The 16,751-nt window shown below is 42.7% G+C and overlaps 1 protein-coding gene across 1 annotated transcript; it reads left to right on the forward strand.

The window, feature by feature from the left end:
• Positions 1–14,511: 14,511 nt before the first annotated feature.
• LOC135895559 (zinc finger BED domain-containing protein 5-like) lies at positions 14,512–16,203 on the forward strand. Its single transcript, XM_065423678.1, has one exon. The coding sequence runs from the start codon at positions 14,512–14,514 to the stop codon at positions 16,201–16,203; it is 1,692 nt and encodes a 563-aa protein (XP_065279750.1).
• Positions 16,204–16,751: the final 548 nt, after the last annotated feature.

The following is a 16,751-nucleotide window of genomic DNA, read 5'->3' on the forward strand; positions in this document are numbered from 1 at the left end:
CCCTTGCCCAGAATCGCCGTTCCATGGATAGAACCTGCCCCATTAACAACATTATCTCCAAAGCACCGGGGCCCGCAGTTTGAGAGAATTCTGTGTCTGTGTCCATGTCCATGTCCATGTCCTCATCACGCTTGGCCCTGCGCTGCCGCCGCTGCCGCCTCCTCGCCTCGTTTTTTCTGGTCCTGGCTCAGCATAAACTCCACGGGAACGCGTGAGGTGTTTACAATGTTCATGACTGCTGTCTTGAGCTGAGCGGGCTCCATGCTTGCCGTGGTATGGAGTCTGCAGTGTTCACCCAGGAAAAAAGGCGTGAAATGGTTGTCTGCTGTCCGTTGCTTTCATGCAGGGAGGGAGGGAGGGGTGAGGCTGTACCCAGAACCACCTGCGACAATGTCTTTTGTCCCATCAGGCACTGGGATCTCAACCCAGAATTCCAATGGGCAGGGGAGACTGCGGGAACTATGGGATAGCTATGGGATAGCTACCCACAGTGCAACGCTCCAGAAATCGACGCTAGCTCCGGTACATGGACTCACACCGCCGAATTAATGTGCTTAGTGTGGCCGCATACATTCGACTTTATACAATCTGTTTCCCAAATTCGAATTATATAAATTCGGATTAATCCTATAGTGTAGACATACCCTTAGATTCCATGGTTTGTATTATGCGGGAGATCAAACTAGATCAGTGGTGGGCAACCTGCGGCCCATGAGCCGCACGTGGCCCATGAGGGTAATCCGATGGTGGGCTGCCAGACCATTTGTTTACATTTGCACAGCCACCCACAGTTCCCAGTGGCCATGGTTCGCCCCTCTTGGTGAATGGGAGCTTCGGGAAGCAGAAAGAAAGTGCCTATGAATTGCTGATGGGTGGGGGTTTTCTGTAAAGACTGAGTTCCTGAAAAAGGGAAAGTAATGAGAGAACCAAATATTCTCTTTAAATTCTCCCCCAACCACATTTACCTCTTGTGAATATCCTAAGAAGAAGCTAAATCCATACCAGGAATATGAATGCAACATCTACTTCAGTCTAATGAACAAGAGTCACTTGCCTTTGAAAATCTATCATCCTACAGTGATAGGAACTAAAGAATCATCATCATGGAGTTCTCAGATAAAGGTTCTTGGCAATGAAATCTATTGCTACTGAAAAGTAACAGAGCAATAAGATTTTAAATACAAGGAAACCCATACTGAATTCCTACAAACATTGTCTGGTAACATTTCCAGCAAGTTAAATACTGTTTACACACAAAATTAAAACTAGTAATATTCGTTTTTTCTTAGCCATTGCTTTCAAAACATATTCTTAGTATTTTATGTGATTTATTAAGTAAATTATTCCTGATGGAATTCTCTGCCAAAAAATTAAATATTCTGCACCAAACATTTAAAAATTCTGCACACATTATTAAAAATTCTGCAAAATTCTGCTTATTTTATTTGTCAAAATTACACAATATAATCTGACCATTTTCAATTATTTGCTTACAAGTAATTTGAAATAAATTACCAAAAATAATTGAAAATGGTCTGATTGTATTGTTATTGTGTTTCTGTGTTATTTTGACAATTAAAATATGCAGAACTTTTCAGATTTTTTTTTTATTTTTTTTTGGTGCTGAATTCCCTCAAGAGTACCAGGGTTCTGTGTGGAGCAATCTGAGTGCGGGCAGCTTGGTGGGTAGTCTGGGTGCAGGGGGGAATCTGTATACCTCACTGCACCACACCCCCACACCTAGACCCCCCTGCCAAGACCCCCCTCCCCCCCATGGTGCAGAACTTCCTGCAGCCAGGGGCAGTTTCTGGGGCTTGATCTGACCGAGCCCTGGCTGCTCCATGCAGGGAAAGGGAGCGGGAAGGGGGAGGGGGAAATCCATCTCTGTCCTCCTTCCCTCCCCCACCCTGCCCAGCTGGGACTCAGGTCCCTGGGCAGCAGAGGCATCCCCAGAGCCCCCACCCCCATAGTGATTTACCTCTGAGCTGCCCAGCTGCTGGGGAGGCGTAAGTAAATACTGGTGCAGCTTTTCTTTGCTTCCCCATAGGAACCATTTTCTGCAAGGAAGCAAAGAAAATCTGCAGGACGGGGCAGGGGAGGGACATTTTTCTGCTGTGCAGCAGTGGAGCAGAATTTCCCCAGGACTAGTAAATTATTGTTGTCTGTAAGTCATAAATCACCAAGCTCTACGATATTTAAGTGGACATAAGGGATTCAAGATGTCTTAGATGCTTTAAAAATCTCCCCCTTTATTTGCAAAAATGTATTTATATGCTTAATACAGAGAACCAGTTTCTTAGCTAGTGTACATGGGCATTGCTCTGACTTTGGTGGAACTCCTCCATTTTAAACCATCTTAAGATCTGGCCCTGAAATGTTTCCAGGACCAAATGTTTCAGCATAAAACAAAATCGATTACATTTCTGGGATGAAATATCATGTTTCTAGGTAACTAGCAATGCCATCATCATAGAGGAGAACAATAGTTTGGCAAGTATGCTATATATATATATGTTTTCAGTTGTCACTTCAAATTAGAACTATTTTCTATATTATATGCAAAGATTGCTGTTAGGATGTCAAATCTAGCACATATCAAAACTATTCTTGACTATTTCAACAGTGTGAAACAATTCCAAGCCATTATATTTTAAGTATAATATTAGATGTATTAGATTCTATGGAAACAGTGACTGTTTTACAAGAGATTAAATAATAAGTATTTATGGAAACTGAATTGGAATAAAATGAACTTCCTGACTTGGCACATACAAAAAGGGCAGATTCAGCAAAGAAATGCAGGTATGAACTTTTATATTTGAAACAACAGACATCATACTTTAGATAGGTGAGACAGTAGACCAAAACGGGCAAAAGTGTAATGATAGGTACTGGATAACTCAAGTTTGGAGAGTTAGACTGAGCAGAGCAGAATTGGTTTGTTCCTGGCTAAACTGCAAATGCTTTGCAAATTCCTTTGAGCAGACAAAAATATGACTTATTTAATCATGATGCATTAAAGACATTTTGAGAAGACCATTCATATTATAAAGAGAGAGCAGAGTTGATAGATTATCTGGTCTCAATACAAATCAGAATTTATGTAGTCAAGAGTTGTAACTGTAAGTCTGCTCTATTTCTCATATTATAATGAAATGCTGATACTCTTACTCATATTCAGTAGTATTTTACTCTGGCCTCAGTCCAGCAAAGCACTTAAGCCCATGCTTAAATTTAAGTACATGAGCAGTTCCTTGACTTCAATTAGACTAATAATGTACTTAAATTAAACTTGTGCTTTAATGCTTTGTTGTACTAGACACTGTGTGTGTGTGTGTGTGTGTGTGTGTGTGTGTGTGTGTGTGTGTGTGTGTGTGTGTGTGTCCCAAACATGTACTACTGAACATGAGTAAGGGAATTAAAATCTGCTTCTTAGCAAATGGAAAGTAGCAATTTATAATATCTGTCTTCTCTCAATTTTTGAACTTCTCGCCCAACACACTTTCCCTTGCACGTTATTTTGAGACATCTCTATTTCTTTTTTTATACTGAACTGAAATGAATAATTTGAATAGTATAATCTTTGTTTCTTTGCCTGAAGCAGTGTATTTTTTGGAGCCCAGGTTCAGTTATCTTAATGTGATATCTATAAATAAATAATAATGCTTTGCCCAATACCCAGAAATGTACAGAAAAAAAAAAAAGAATGAGGTCTAGCCCCCGTTACTAGTCATTTTTTGCCCAGTTATGGAAAGGTGTATGTTATTTACTGTAAAATTCCCCGCTGATATTAAGATCCTTTAGTATTATTTTTGGGTCAGACCATGCAATCTTTAGATAGGCCCTTACTGCTCAGGCCAAACTCCAGTTATGATCAAAATGGAGATAATATTCCCCCACTTCACAGGAGTGTTGGGAGGCTTTATTAATTAGATCACATTTTTCAAAAGTGGGTGCTTTAAGTTAGCCTCCAAAATCCATGTTTTGAAACCTACATAGAATCATAGAATATCAGGGTTGGAAGGGACCTCAGGAGGTCATCTAGTCCAACCCCCTGCTCAAAGCAGGACTAATCCCCAATAAATCATTCCAGACAGGGCTTCGTCAATCCTGACCTTAAAAACCTCTAAGAAAGGAGATTCCACCACCTCTCTAGGTAACCCATTTCAGTGCTTCACCACCCTCCTAGTGAAAAAGTTTTTCCTAATATCCAACCTAAACCTCCCCCACTGCAACGTGAGGCCATTACTCCTTTTACACATAAGTGACTTATTCTTCAGAAGTGCTGGACACTTAGTAGGCCCCATTGGCTTCAGCAGCAGCTGCTGGGCACTAAGCCCTTTTGAATAATAGCCACTTCCTTAGGTGCCTGTGTATGGACTTTGGAAGGTAACTTTAGGCACCCATTTATGAAAATTTTGGCCTTAATTTGTAAGGTGATTGAATGAGAGGCACAATAGGAATAATTATTATAGGGATCAAAGTGCTTTACAGTAAACAAACAACTATCACATACAATAGTTATGTGAAGCAAAAAGCATTGCACTGTGTTTAAAGCTACCCAAAGTGTAGGCTGCAATCATGATACAGGGCAAGTATTTTACCCTAACAAGTACAAAGGGGTAAAGACTACTCCACAACTCTGCTAGCAGGGAGGGGCATAGCTGCGTGGAAACAGTGTCATTCTGCTCTGCAAAAGAACAGGATTTGGCTGTTTGTGCAACAGGGCCACACTCTCTGAACACCATGGAGCATTCTTTCATATGGACTCCTAGCATGCAGCTGCAGAGGGAGTTTTGGAGGACAAGGCAGGGCTGGTGGATCCATTAGCTATGTCCCATATGGGTTAATAGATTGTAACAGGAGGGGCAGCTTTTATCACAGCAGCCAGGAAGAGGAGGGGAAGCTTTAAGATTGCTGTTAGCAGAGAAATGTCTGTGCTCTTGTTCCATCTCCCCCCCACACACTTATTTTATACCCTGGAAGGGACATACTGGACACAGGGATTACTGTAGCTATAGGGTAGCTCTACTGCTTCTCTAAAGCCAGAAAGGGAGGATGATGCACTCTTTCCCTCCCCCCAAGCTCCAGTGTATAGCTCAGCTACTGCTGGGAAGAGAGAGAAAGATTGGTACTCACATACTATGGTAATTTTTTGAGGGAGTGGAAAGAGTATGTAATTAGCTAAAATTTGGTTCTAAATGTTCAAAGATAAAAGTCTCATGCTGTCATCATAGGGAACTGTAGTGTATAGGAATAAGGTGGTATTCCCTTAAATGGTTTGTGAGTCCCCTAGCGGAGCTCACTGTGTTCTATGTTTCAGAAGCTACCAGAAAACAGCCAAAGCTTCATAATGCATGTGATTAAGTTTGCCATGTTGTGTATGTTTAGCAAATGTGGCTATTTGTGCCCACGTGGTTCCTTCACATTGTTTTGGTTGTGTAAAGGGCAAAAAAGGCACAAAAGGGGTGACATCAGCTACAACAGGATACAATTTTAAAAGAAAATGGCAATGTTAAGTGAGAATTTTGTTGCCTTTGTACTTAAAAGATATTTGTGAAATAAATCAAAACAAGAGAAGCAATGTCAGAATGCCTTAGATAAACAGGTTTAAAAGGGACACTGACAGCATTAACAATTAGAAAATTTCCCTCCACAGAACCCCCTTTCCTATGATTATTGCCCCTCCAATATACAGTTAGGGTGACATCATCCATAGCACCCATCATGATTCAATATGGGGCAAACAGATTATCTGTGGGGATAATATAGCAAATACTATTTTTCTTCACTGCTCCACTCTTTTCTAATGGCTACCTCCCCCACATTCTCTGGTCTGCCTCCATGGATCCCACTTCCTCTTTTCCATTTCCTCCTGCACCTTGCAGCTCATGTTCCCCAGTCATCCTGAAGATCCCAGCCTTCCCACTGACCTCTGCACCCTACCCAATGTGGCTTCTCTGCTGAAGCCTTCCATAAGGAGACAGTGAGAGTTTCATGTCCTTTTCACATAGACAGCTGAAACTGCTTTGATCTACTGCTCTACACTTGAGTGGTGCCAGCCTAGCTCCTGCTTCAAACATGAAACATCCATATATGTTTTAAAATAGGGACTTTGTTAGAAAAAGGGAAAAAATAAAAGCCTCATGTGAGAGTTTTATTCAGAAGGATTCCTATGTCCTGTAAGATCAGGTTGTCTGAAAGAGAGTGACACAAGATTGATTACTAGGCAATTATTTTAAAAGTTTAACTTAAAAGTTTATTCCTTTCATATTCACTTGGTTATGGTTATGCAACTCTACTGAGTTCCATCTCTGGTCCTTTTTTGTTTTGCGCTTTTTAGATTTCAGTAGTTGATTATACTGTGGGGTTTGGGATTTAAATATCACTACTTTGTAAAGTATGCAGTGGTTAATTGTTCTGTTCATATATTTGTGACTGAGACATTCAAAGTGATTTCAACCCTTTTCTTGTTTGTTTGCCTGAGATCCCGCAGTGATATATAGGTAAATAAGATGGCTCTTCTGTTTCAACAAACATGAAAACTCCATAGCTTGGATTGTTATCAGCCCTTCATAAATGTGATCATATAGAGATAACAATATCTAGCACTTATATAAATAATTACATAAAAAACATACCCTGAATGAAAGAATTGTTGTGAAATTAAACACTCAAAAGTTAGGAAATGCAGAATAAAGATCGCCTGGGAAACCTTAATTTGACCCCTTTATGCATATACATATATATCTCCCTGTCGTGGAGCTCTATAGAATGATTAGAAATACATCTGGTAAGGATATCATTCTCTATTAAATTATGTAGGTTTAATGTGTGTGTATGTATATGTGAAATTGGGGCATGGAACTTGCAACAGTCACAAAGATTATGGTGGTGGAGATACCGCAAAAGACAACAGATGCCAAAGGAAATAATGCAAATACAACCAAGGTCAGTCTGACCTAGAGGCCAACCACTGGCTAGCTGACAGGACAACATTTGCAGGAGAGTGACATGGCAGGCTGGGCTCAATGGCGGAACAAGCCATGGACAGCAAAGGATGGCAATGCTGTACTGCTTCCATGTCTGCAACAATGCTTTGGGATGAAAGATAGATAGCTGCAACTCCATGTAACATGTATGTGTATATATCATATCTATCATTCTATTTTGTATCTCTATCTAACTACAGCAAGAGAAAGAGAGATGCAGAGAATGATAATATTTATATATACATGTAAATGGAACCCAGATTGAAAATCCAAATGCTAAGCAGTACAACATCTTTTGACATTGGGTATTAAATGTGATTAGTTCCAATATGTTGGGCCACTTGCACGCCTATGTGAGAAAATTAAGTGTAGAAACTTGGAAGTGTGATGAGTTTGCACTCGCTGAGTTTCCTCCGAATTGTTCCATAGTGCTGACTTGGCTGCTTTCCCTCCACGGGGAACAGGCAGTTGTTCAATGCGTCTTAGCCACTGATGTTCTGAGATCTAGGCATATTTCAGAATATGTTCAGAAGGCAGTAGTTGCTGTGTTGTGGCCCAATGCCTTCATATAATTTCCTTCTTCCCCAAGATTCTTTAAGACTCATCCTACTATGCTATCACTACCAGTGGCAGGACTGAAACCCTCCCTCCGTGGTGTCTGGAGGTATAGAAGCAGTACTACCAGTAATAAGTAGTAATTTGTATGTTGATTTTTCAATCTGAAATCCACCCAGGTCTAAGGCTAGGTCTACACTACGTGGGGGGGGGGGGGGTTCGACCTAAGATACTCAACTTCAGCTACGTGAATAGCGTAGCTGAAGTTGTGTATTTTAGGTCGACGTACCTGGCTGTGAGGACGGCGGCGAGTCGACCGCTGCCACGCCGCCGTCGACTCCGCTTCCGCCTCTTGCCGCGGTGGAGTTCCGGAGTCGACGGCAGAGCCATCGGGATCGATTTTATCGCGTCTTCACTAGACGCGATAAGTCGATCCCCAATAGATCGATTGCTACCCGCTGATCCGGCAAGTAGTGAAGACGTGCCCTAAGGGAAACTTGCTCTTTAGAGCATTTACTCCCTACCTCCTCTGCAGTCCAACTCCTGCCTCTGGCCTCCATGGTCAGAGAGATCCTACTGCCCAGGGGGCTTCTGTAGTGTCTAAGGGTGAGGCATGACAATTCTGTGGGGTGGCTGCTGCTATTGCCCCACTGTGAGCTTGGCCCCCTAGCCTACTACATTTTGCTACTGTCTGCACAATATAGCAGAGGTCAACAAATGACTCAATGTTCCTCCTAGCTGGAGCTGGTCAGGATTTTTTCAACAAAACCTTTTTTCTTTGGAAAATGTTGATTTGTTGAAACCAGAAAGGCAGGAAAGGGCTGGTTTTGGAAAAAAAGAATGGAAAAAAAAAACCCTTTTGAAATTGACATAATGCTCCATTTAGATATTTTTTAAACTAAAAATTCTGTTTTTTTTCCAATTCAAAACAATTTTGTTTAGAAATTAGAGCTATGCCAATGTAAGCATTCAGTGTAGACCAGCCCTTAGGGGAAAAGGTAGTATTCTAATGAAGATTCACAATAGTAACACATGCACAATTGGGGAACAGTTTTACACATTGTACTTTGCCAAAAAATAAAACCCCCACAATGTTTACCTCTTTTAACTGTTAACTTTTCTTGTCACTGGACTGTTTATATCCCAGAAAATAAAGAAAGCTTATTTCAGGAGTGTAAATGAATGGCTTACTTCCTGGCATCCCTTTGTGGCCTCAGGGAGCCCTACAAGTGGCCCCTTGCCTCAGTTTCCCTTTTGGGTCCCCAGTTACTCTAGATGAGTTCCTCTTCAAATCTATCAACATCGTTTAACAAAAACATAGTGTCAAAACTCCATAACCAAAAGCCTCAAAACATAGTCCCCATGTTTTTTTAAAACCTGGCTTCATTCTCATGTTGCGCATCTGAGTTAATGATTCTCCAGACCCGGGATCGGCAACCTTTGGCATGCGGCCCACCAGGTTCGGCCGATCGCAGTTCCCACTGGCCACAGTTCGCCGTTCCAGGCCAATGGGGGCTGCGGGAAGAGGCGTGGGCCGAGGGATGTGCTGGCTACCGCTTCCTGCAGCCCTCATTGGCCTGGAATGGCGAACTGCAGCCAGTGGGAGCTGCGATCGGCCGAACTTGAGGATGCTGCAGGTAAACAAGCCATCCCAACCTGCCAGCGGATTTCCCTGATGGTCCGCATGCCAAAGGTTGCTGATCCCTGTTCTAGACTGTCAAAAGAAGAGGCTCAATTGAAATTATTTAATCTAAGATTATTAATCGGAGATTAGTATAGCACTTTACAGAATCCAGAAATAAATAGATACATTACCACCTATTGTTGTCTGACTAAGAGCTGGATATGTGTCTGTCCTGCATCTGGAAGAGACCCACAGTTTTCATTCCCCCAACCTAAGTTTTCATATCACTATCATTATATAGGGTCACAGACAAAGGAAACCTAGTTGCCAAGAATATTCTCGCAGAAACATATATTATGATGTCGTTTCTATACAGTGTCAGTTTACCTGACTCATGTGAGAAGGCATGATTATTTACAACTGAGAGGACTAACAATCTTCAAGTTAATATCTCTCAGTGGGGCTTTCTTATCCCACAATCATTCTTTCATGTTGATTTCCCCCAATAGAAAACATCTGCTATAACAATAATCTCTTATTAGTTTATATATGCTTATGTTAGCATTTTATATATGTTAAGAAGATGGTTTCCAAGAATATCTAGAGTTTTACAGACATGAAGGTGCCCTAGAGTTATTAAATACAGCATAATGAATAAATTCCTGAAAAGGGTTACACATTGGTCAAGAACAGTGTTCTGGGCCTTAGACTTCAGAAATACTCTTTGCTGAAGATAAAGATTCTAACAAATAGTTAATACATATAAATGAATCAAATATACAAAAAGAAAGAACTAAAGATATTACTATTTGCTAACAGGTACTAACACTCACCATTCCTGGACTCTTTGTCAGTCCTCTGTCTCTCTGCCAGGACAACCACCCTTGTCCTTCCTTCTAGAGTGCATCCCTGTTCTTCCCAGCAGGAACTCCCACAGCCTCTCTGATGGGAGTATCCTCATGGTTCCTTTCATGCCCCGTTCTGTAGTAAGGAGATGTCAGCAGGTCAGCCCCTCTGCTCCTCCCCCTTCCTTCAGCCCTCTCTCGCTGATTCTCTGGCTTGAGGATGCTAGCCAGCAACCCCCTTGATACTCTCCTGTCATCAGCTCTCTCCCAGGAACAACCTCCTGTCGCTGGCAGCTCCACCTCCTGCTCTTCCTCCTGATAAACCAGTGTGCTCTGTGCCTTCTTTTTCTCATAAGGCCTCTTCTAGTTCCCCAGGTGCTGCCACACCCTCTTAATTGGCCCAGCTGGGAGCACCTTGACTGGAACAGGAGAGCTGAGCCCAGTTACTTTTAATGGGCCAGCTCTCCTGTTATAAACAGCAATAGCTCAGAATGTATTATAAACAAAGCCATACATTTTCATTCCAGATTTTATGCTTTCTAATATTTGTTCTTGCAGACATAAAATATTTGGACATAAATATATGAACAAGGTAAACGGTATCACGTAGGAGTAGAATTGATTAAAAATATCCAATTTAAATTATTTCCGGAAAACTATTTTGCACCATGGATATGACCTCTATCTAATTCATGAAGTATAAACATTATTTTATGGGACTCTATATTACTAGCATGTGGTGAGTGTGCTTATGTTTATCATCAATTGTGTAGTAAGATTATGCTAGCTGGTTGTCTAAATTAATGCTGGTCTCCTTTGCGCTGTGCTGGGATTGTGACCTCAGATGTAATGTACTCCTCCCCTCTTTATTCATTTTCCTCTATCCTCCTGATTTCTTTAGCCCAGTGACAACAAAATATGCATGTTACCTCTGAGGGTCTGTAGAAGAGCGGACTCACCCCTGCGGTGCCTCCTGCTGGTGACTTCCGGAAATTAGCTCATTCCAGCTCCGGAGCGTCCTCTGCAGGCTAGTGATCCGCCTGAACTCTGGCCCCCGTGTCCCTCTCTGGCCCCCGTGTCCCTCCCTGGACCCCGGTGCCCTTGTACCTGGGGTGCTGCCCCCTAGCAGTAACCCCTCAGTCTTAGTGTCTCCCTTCCCCGGGGAACCCCCACCCACTCTTCCCACCTCGCCTCAGTATAAGGCTACTGCCAGTCATCATCTAGCCCCACGCCCTGTGGCAGACTGCAGTATCAGCCTACTCATCACTAGCAAGGTTGGGTTTGGACCTGCTGCCTTGGCCTACCCCTGGGCTGCCCTCTGCAACCCCCAGTACTCCTTGGCCTTCTGCTAGGCCGCAGCCTGGGGCTTTCCAGGCTGGAGCTCCACAGCTCCTCAGCCTGTCCCGAGCCCTGCTCCACTCAGGTACTCTGTCTCTAGTTCCCTGCAGCCAGGCCCTTCTCTCTCTGAATGCAGAGAGAGACTGAGTCCTTGCTCCTGGCTCCCAGCCTTTATAGGGCAAGCTGGGCCCTGATTGGGGCGTGGCCCAGCTGCGGCTGCTTCCCCAATCAGCCCAGCATTCAGAGCTGCAGCCCTCTCCAGGGCTGCTTTTACCCCTGCAGCCCTCTTTAAGGGCTGATTTCAAGCCCTTCAGGGCAGGAGCGGATGACCACCCTGCTACAGGGTCCCATCCGGCTCCTGTTCATGTTAACGGCAAACTTCAGCAGGAACAAGACTGGGCTCCAAAACTTTACATGAGCTTATCAGTTAAAATGACATCACAAGCAAGACCCTATAGATTCTGAAATCAGTTAATCCACATAGGGAGATGTAGGATGTACAAAGGAACAACTCAGGGGCTTTCAGAACATGATCTTGAATATTTGAATATTACATCATGGAAGACTAGTGATGGACAAATAACTTGTAACATTAATTTACTAGGAAAATGCTGCCTCTTTTTCCATATGCAAGAAGATTGGGATTTTTTAAAATTTATTTTGCAACCTATAGTTGTTTACCAAGGGGAAAACACTGGTCCTACTGCATCAACAACAAAAGTTCCATTGATTTCAATTTTCCCCAACTATTTTATGCAAACATTTCTTGGTCTGTATTTTGTTCATGGTACTTGTGAATATATAATAGTCAAGCTGTGCTGGTTGGTTTTGATGGGATATGTAGATCACATGATGTATTTCTATTCTCTGATTTGGTGAGTGTAGATGACAAATGTAAGTAAGGGGTCCCAGGACTTACTGAGTGATGAATATCAGGGAAGAGGTAGGCCCACTAAATCAGTTTGTTCAAGTGGGGGCCCTGAATTCATTCCCTATATGAATTTCCTTTTCTTCATCTGAGTTGTTGCACAATGTATTGCTCTTCAAAACCAGGCTTAGTTTCATCAAGTTCATAGTGTAAAAATAAATGTTTCATGCAGATCTGCTCTTTAGCTCTGGTGTACGAGACTAGGACCCAAACTGTGGTTTACAATGAGATGAAGCTGCAAAATCAAATTGTTATTTGTATGTGTGGCACTTTGTACTTCAAAGCAACACCCTGGAATCCCCATATTCACCCCGTCATATAATTAATATATTTTATACAAAGCATGCCATCTAAGCTATCACATGGAAGGTAATGATGAGCTGAAACCCATTGTTCTGTCCAAATATGTATATTGTTAGTGTGCATGAAGATATGCAATTTTGCTATATGGTTGTTACTGAAATGTGCTGTAAATTTGAGAGTCTCTACTGCTCCATGGTGATCCACTCCCAGGAGAGTATTAAGCGACCATTAATCAGCAGGGGAGTTTTAAACAAGGGATTTACAGTATTGTAAGAGGTCTGCACAAACATCACACAATGGGGATTGCTCAACTCTGTGACTCAGCAAAGCTTACCAGGATATGTCTGGGCTACTGTTTTCTAGGCATATGGACTGATGATATAAAATAGGAGACAGTGACATCATGCTTTGGCATCTCTCCTCAACCTATGCTGGAAGCAACAAGAAAGCTGAGACGACAATGACTTGAACTGAGGAGACTGGTCCCTGGCTTATAAGGGAAGCCTGTGTATTAAGAACTATAACAGGGATCGGCAACCTTTGGCATGTGGCTCTCCAGGGTAAGCACCCTGGTGGGCTGGGCCGGTTTGTTTACCTGCCGCGTCCGCAGGTTCGGCCAATCACGGCTCCCACTGGCCGCGGTTCGCTGCTCCAGGCCAATGGGGGCTGTGGGAAGTGGCGGCCAGCACATCCCTCAGCCCGCACCACTTCCCGTACCCTTTCTGCATGATCTGGAAAGTGAAGAACTAGGGTGCTTGAAAGCTAGCAAATAAAGTAATATAGGTAAAGAGAAAGCCACACAATGCCAGTTTTGTATGGCATCTTGTCTTCCTGAAATAGAAGTTATAGATTTCCAGGTCACTAAGAGGAATATAGATAGTATGAATAAACTCCCAATCAGGAATTTCAGGAATAACCTCCAAAGCATAAGCATTCAGTTCACACCCTCCTGAGAAAAAGCTATTATGTTTCCAGCAATCATCACTACATGCATGCTATTATGAATCACTACTCAGTACCACTGTCTTCTACTAGATAATGTCAATGCTTCTCAACTATAGCGTTGTCTTGACACAAAATTTGTACCACTCTTACAGGTAGAATTACAGCAGTACAATTCCCCCCACTCCCAGTGTGAACACAGGTATAGTGAGATAAAGGTAATTATACTTGCATAACTATTCCCATATGGCAGTGTTTCCCAAAGTGTGGTATTCGTACCCCTGGTGGTACATGAAAGAATTTCAAGGGGTACATGGCCCGTTCACCCTGGCTGGCAAGGGGCCGTCATCAGGCTGACTGAGACCAGAGGCGGGGACCCCAGACCTGCGGCGGGCTGATCCGCTCAGCCCGCCGCGGGTCTGGGGTTCCGTCCGCCGGCTCCTGCCAGCCAGGATCCCGGCCGCCGGCCCCGCTCAGCCTGCTGCCGGCCGGGAGTCCCATTCACCCAGGCCAGCAGTGGGCTGAGCCAGGCCGGTAGCCGGGACCCCGGGTGGCAAGGGGCCAGCAGCGGGCTGAGCGGGGCCGGCGGACAGAACCCTAGACCCGCGGCGGGCTGAGCGGCTCAGCCCTCTGCCGGCCCGGGGTTCCGTCCGCAAGCTCCTGCCAGCCGGGGTCCCAGCCACCGGTCCCGCTCAGCCCACTGCCGGCCAGGGGTCCTGTTCACCCAGGCCGGTAGCGGGCTGAGCCGGGACGGCAGACAGGACCCCGGCTGGGAGCAGCATTCCAGTAAAAATCAGCTGGCTTGCCGACGCAAACTACACATGCGGTGTTACCAGGGCTCAGGCAATACACGTGCCTTTGTGGCATGCGCAGAAGTCATACTGATGGATAAAAGATAAAAGTGAATAACTACTCCTGGCAAGTACATACTTGGTGTGTTAATATACAAAATTTCACTTTTTGTTTTTGTTAAACCCATTTACAATGGATCACTTGCTAAAAACGGGAAGTTTTAAATGTACAAAAGAAAATTATGAAGGAAATACGAATGTTAGTGATAATTATGCTGAAAAATGCAGTGATATGGCTACATCAGACAATTTTGACGACAAAATTGGTGAACCGTGTGAACCATCTGTAGGTTTATTCAATGTATCAGCTGCAAAGAAAACGAAAAAAGCCCGCAAATATTTTGAAGAATATCTTAAACCAGGATTTTTGTGGACTGGCAATGAGGTGGAGCCTGTTCCACTATGTGTGATTTGTTACGAGACTATCACAAATGAAAGTATGAAACCATCCAACCTAAAACGCCATTTCGATAGCAAACATAAAGAATACGAGGGAAAACCTGTAGAATTCTTCGAAAATAGGTGCAAAGATCCCCAAAAGTCTGAGAAAACAATTCATAATGTGATGGGAGGTGAAAATATGAAAGCTTTGGAAGCTTCATATAGTGTGGCATACTTAATTGCAAAGTCCGGAGCTGCTAAAGTGATTGGCGAGACATTAGTAAAACCTGCAGCCAAAGTAATGGTGCAAGTGATGATTGGAGACAAGGCTAGCAAAGCTATAGATCGTGTTCCCTTCTCAAATAACACTTTTCATCGTAGAATCACAGATATGGCTGAAAATGTAAAGCAGCAATTATTGTCAAGAGTACAAAAGAGTCGCTACTATGCACTGCAAGGGGATGAATCCACTGATTTTGTGAATTTATCTAATCTTTTGTTTTTTGTCAGATACGAGCTGAATAATGAAGTCCACGATGATATTTTGTTATGCCAACCTATGCCAACACATATAACTGGAGAAGCTATTTTTAAAGTTATTGTTGACTTTATCAAAAACAGTGACTTGGATTGGAGTCGTTGTGTTGGAATAAGCACGGATGGTGCCAGAGCCATGATTGGTTTGAAGAAAGGAGTTGTTGCATGTATTCAAGCTGTTGCGCCAGAAGCAAAATCGACTCATTGTTGCATTCACAGGGAAGCACTCGCCACCCAGAACATGCAGGCAGATTTAAAGCAAGTACAGGATGAAGCTGTGAAAATAATCAATTTTGTGAAAGGCCACCCTCTGAATGCCCGGCTGTTTTCTCAGCTTTGTGATCAGATGGGCAGTGATTACACACAACTCCTATTTCACACTGAAGTGCGTTGGCTTTCGTGTGGAAAAGTTCTGAATCGCCTGTTTGAGCTGCGAGAACTGCACGTTTTTTTAGAAGAAACTTTTAACCTGCGAGACCGTATACACGACTGGAAATGGCTATGCAAACTAGCATATATTGCAGATACCTTTGCTCATTTAAACAACCTCAATCTATCCTTGCAAGGGAAACTCATATCCATATTCCACGTTCAAGACAAAGTGAGCGGCATGGTCGCAAAATTGAAACAGTGGCATAAACGTCTTAGTCGTCATGAACTGGATTCTTTTCCATCTCTTCATGACTTAGTAATAAACTCGACGAACGAACTTGATAGTGATGAGTTGCAACCCATGAAGCAGCATTTGGAAAGCTTTCAGAAAGATCTTCGTAAGTATTTCCCTGAACCGGACAGCACCTTTGAATGGATAAGGAACCCTTTTATCATCAATGTTCAAACATTGCCAAATAGCCTCTCTGCTTCAGAAGAAGAACAGCTCTTGGAGCTGCTTCAGATAGCTTCCTGAAAACAAAATTTGAGCAAAATACACTGACGTCATTTTGGTTGGGGGTTAGCTCTGAATATCCAGCTCTATCAGAAAAAGCTGTCAAGTATCTTCTGCCTTTTCCCATCTCGTATTTGTGCGAGATCGGATTCTCTGCGCTGGTTGGCATCAAAACAAAAAAAATGAAATTGTCTTATTGACGTGGAGCCCCATCTTCGTCTTAAGATCACAAACATTGAGCCAGATATCCCCGTGATAGTGTCTGGTCAAAAGCAGTTCCATCCCTCGCACTGAATAGTTTGGTTTGTACTGAAATTTTTTCAATACCGAAATAGTAAATATTACAACTAGTGCTTTCTTCACTAACTAACCAAACCAGTATATTTTAATTTCAGAATGATATGAATTCACCATATATATATATATATATATATATATATATATATATATATATATATATATATATATATATATATATACGCTATTCTGCCAGACTATTGATTCACTTCTATTATTTTAATTATTTCTAGTACTATTTCTATATGTAACTATTATTTCTATTAAAAGTT

The sequence above is a fragment of the Emys orbicularis genome, chromosome 1 (assembly GCF_028017835.1).
Source record: "Emys orbicularis isolate rEmyOrb1 chromosome 1, rEmyOrb1.hap1, whole genome shotgun sequence".
Lineage (NCBI taxonomy): Eukaryota > Metazoa > Chordata > Testudines > Emydidae > Emys > Emys orbicularis.

What these genes read in the sequence shown, in the direction of transcription:
- LOC135895559 (XM_065423678.1), top strand. Translation starts at nt 14,512, where the DNA reads ATGGATCACTTGCTAAAAACGGGAAGTTTTAAATGTACAAAAGAAAAT.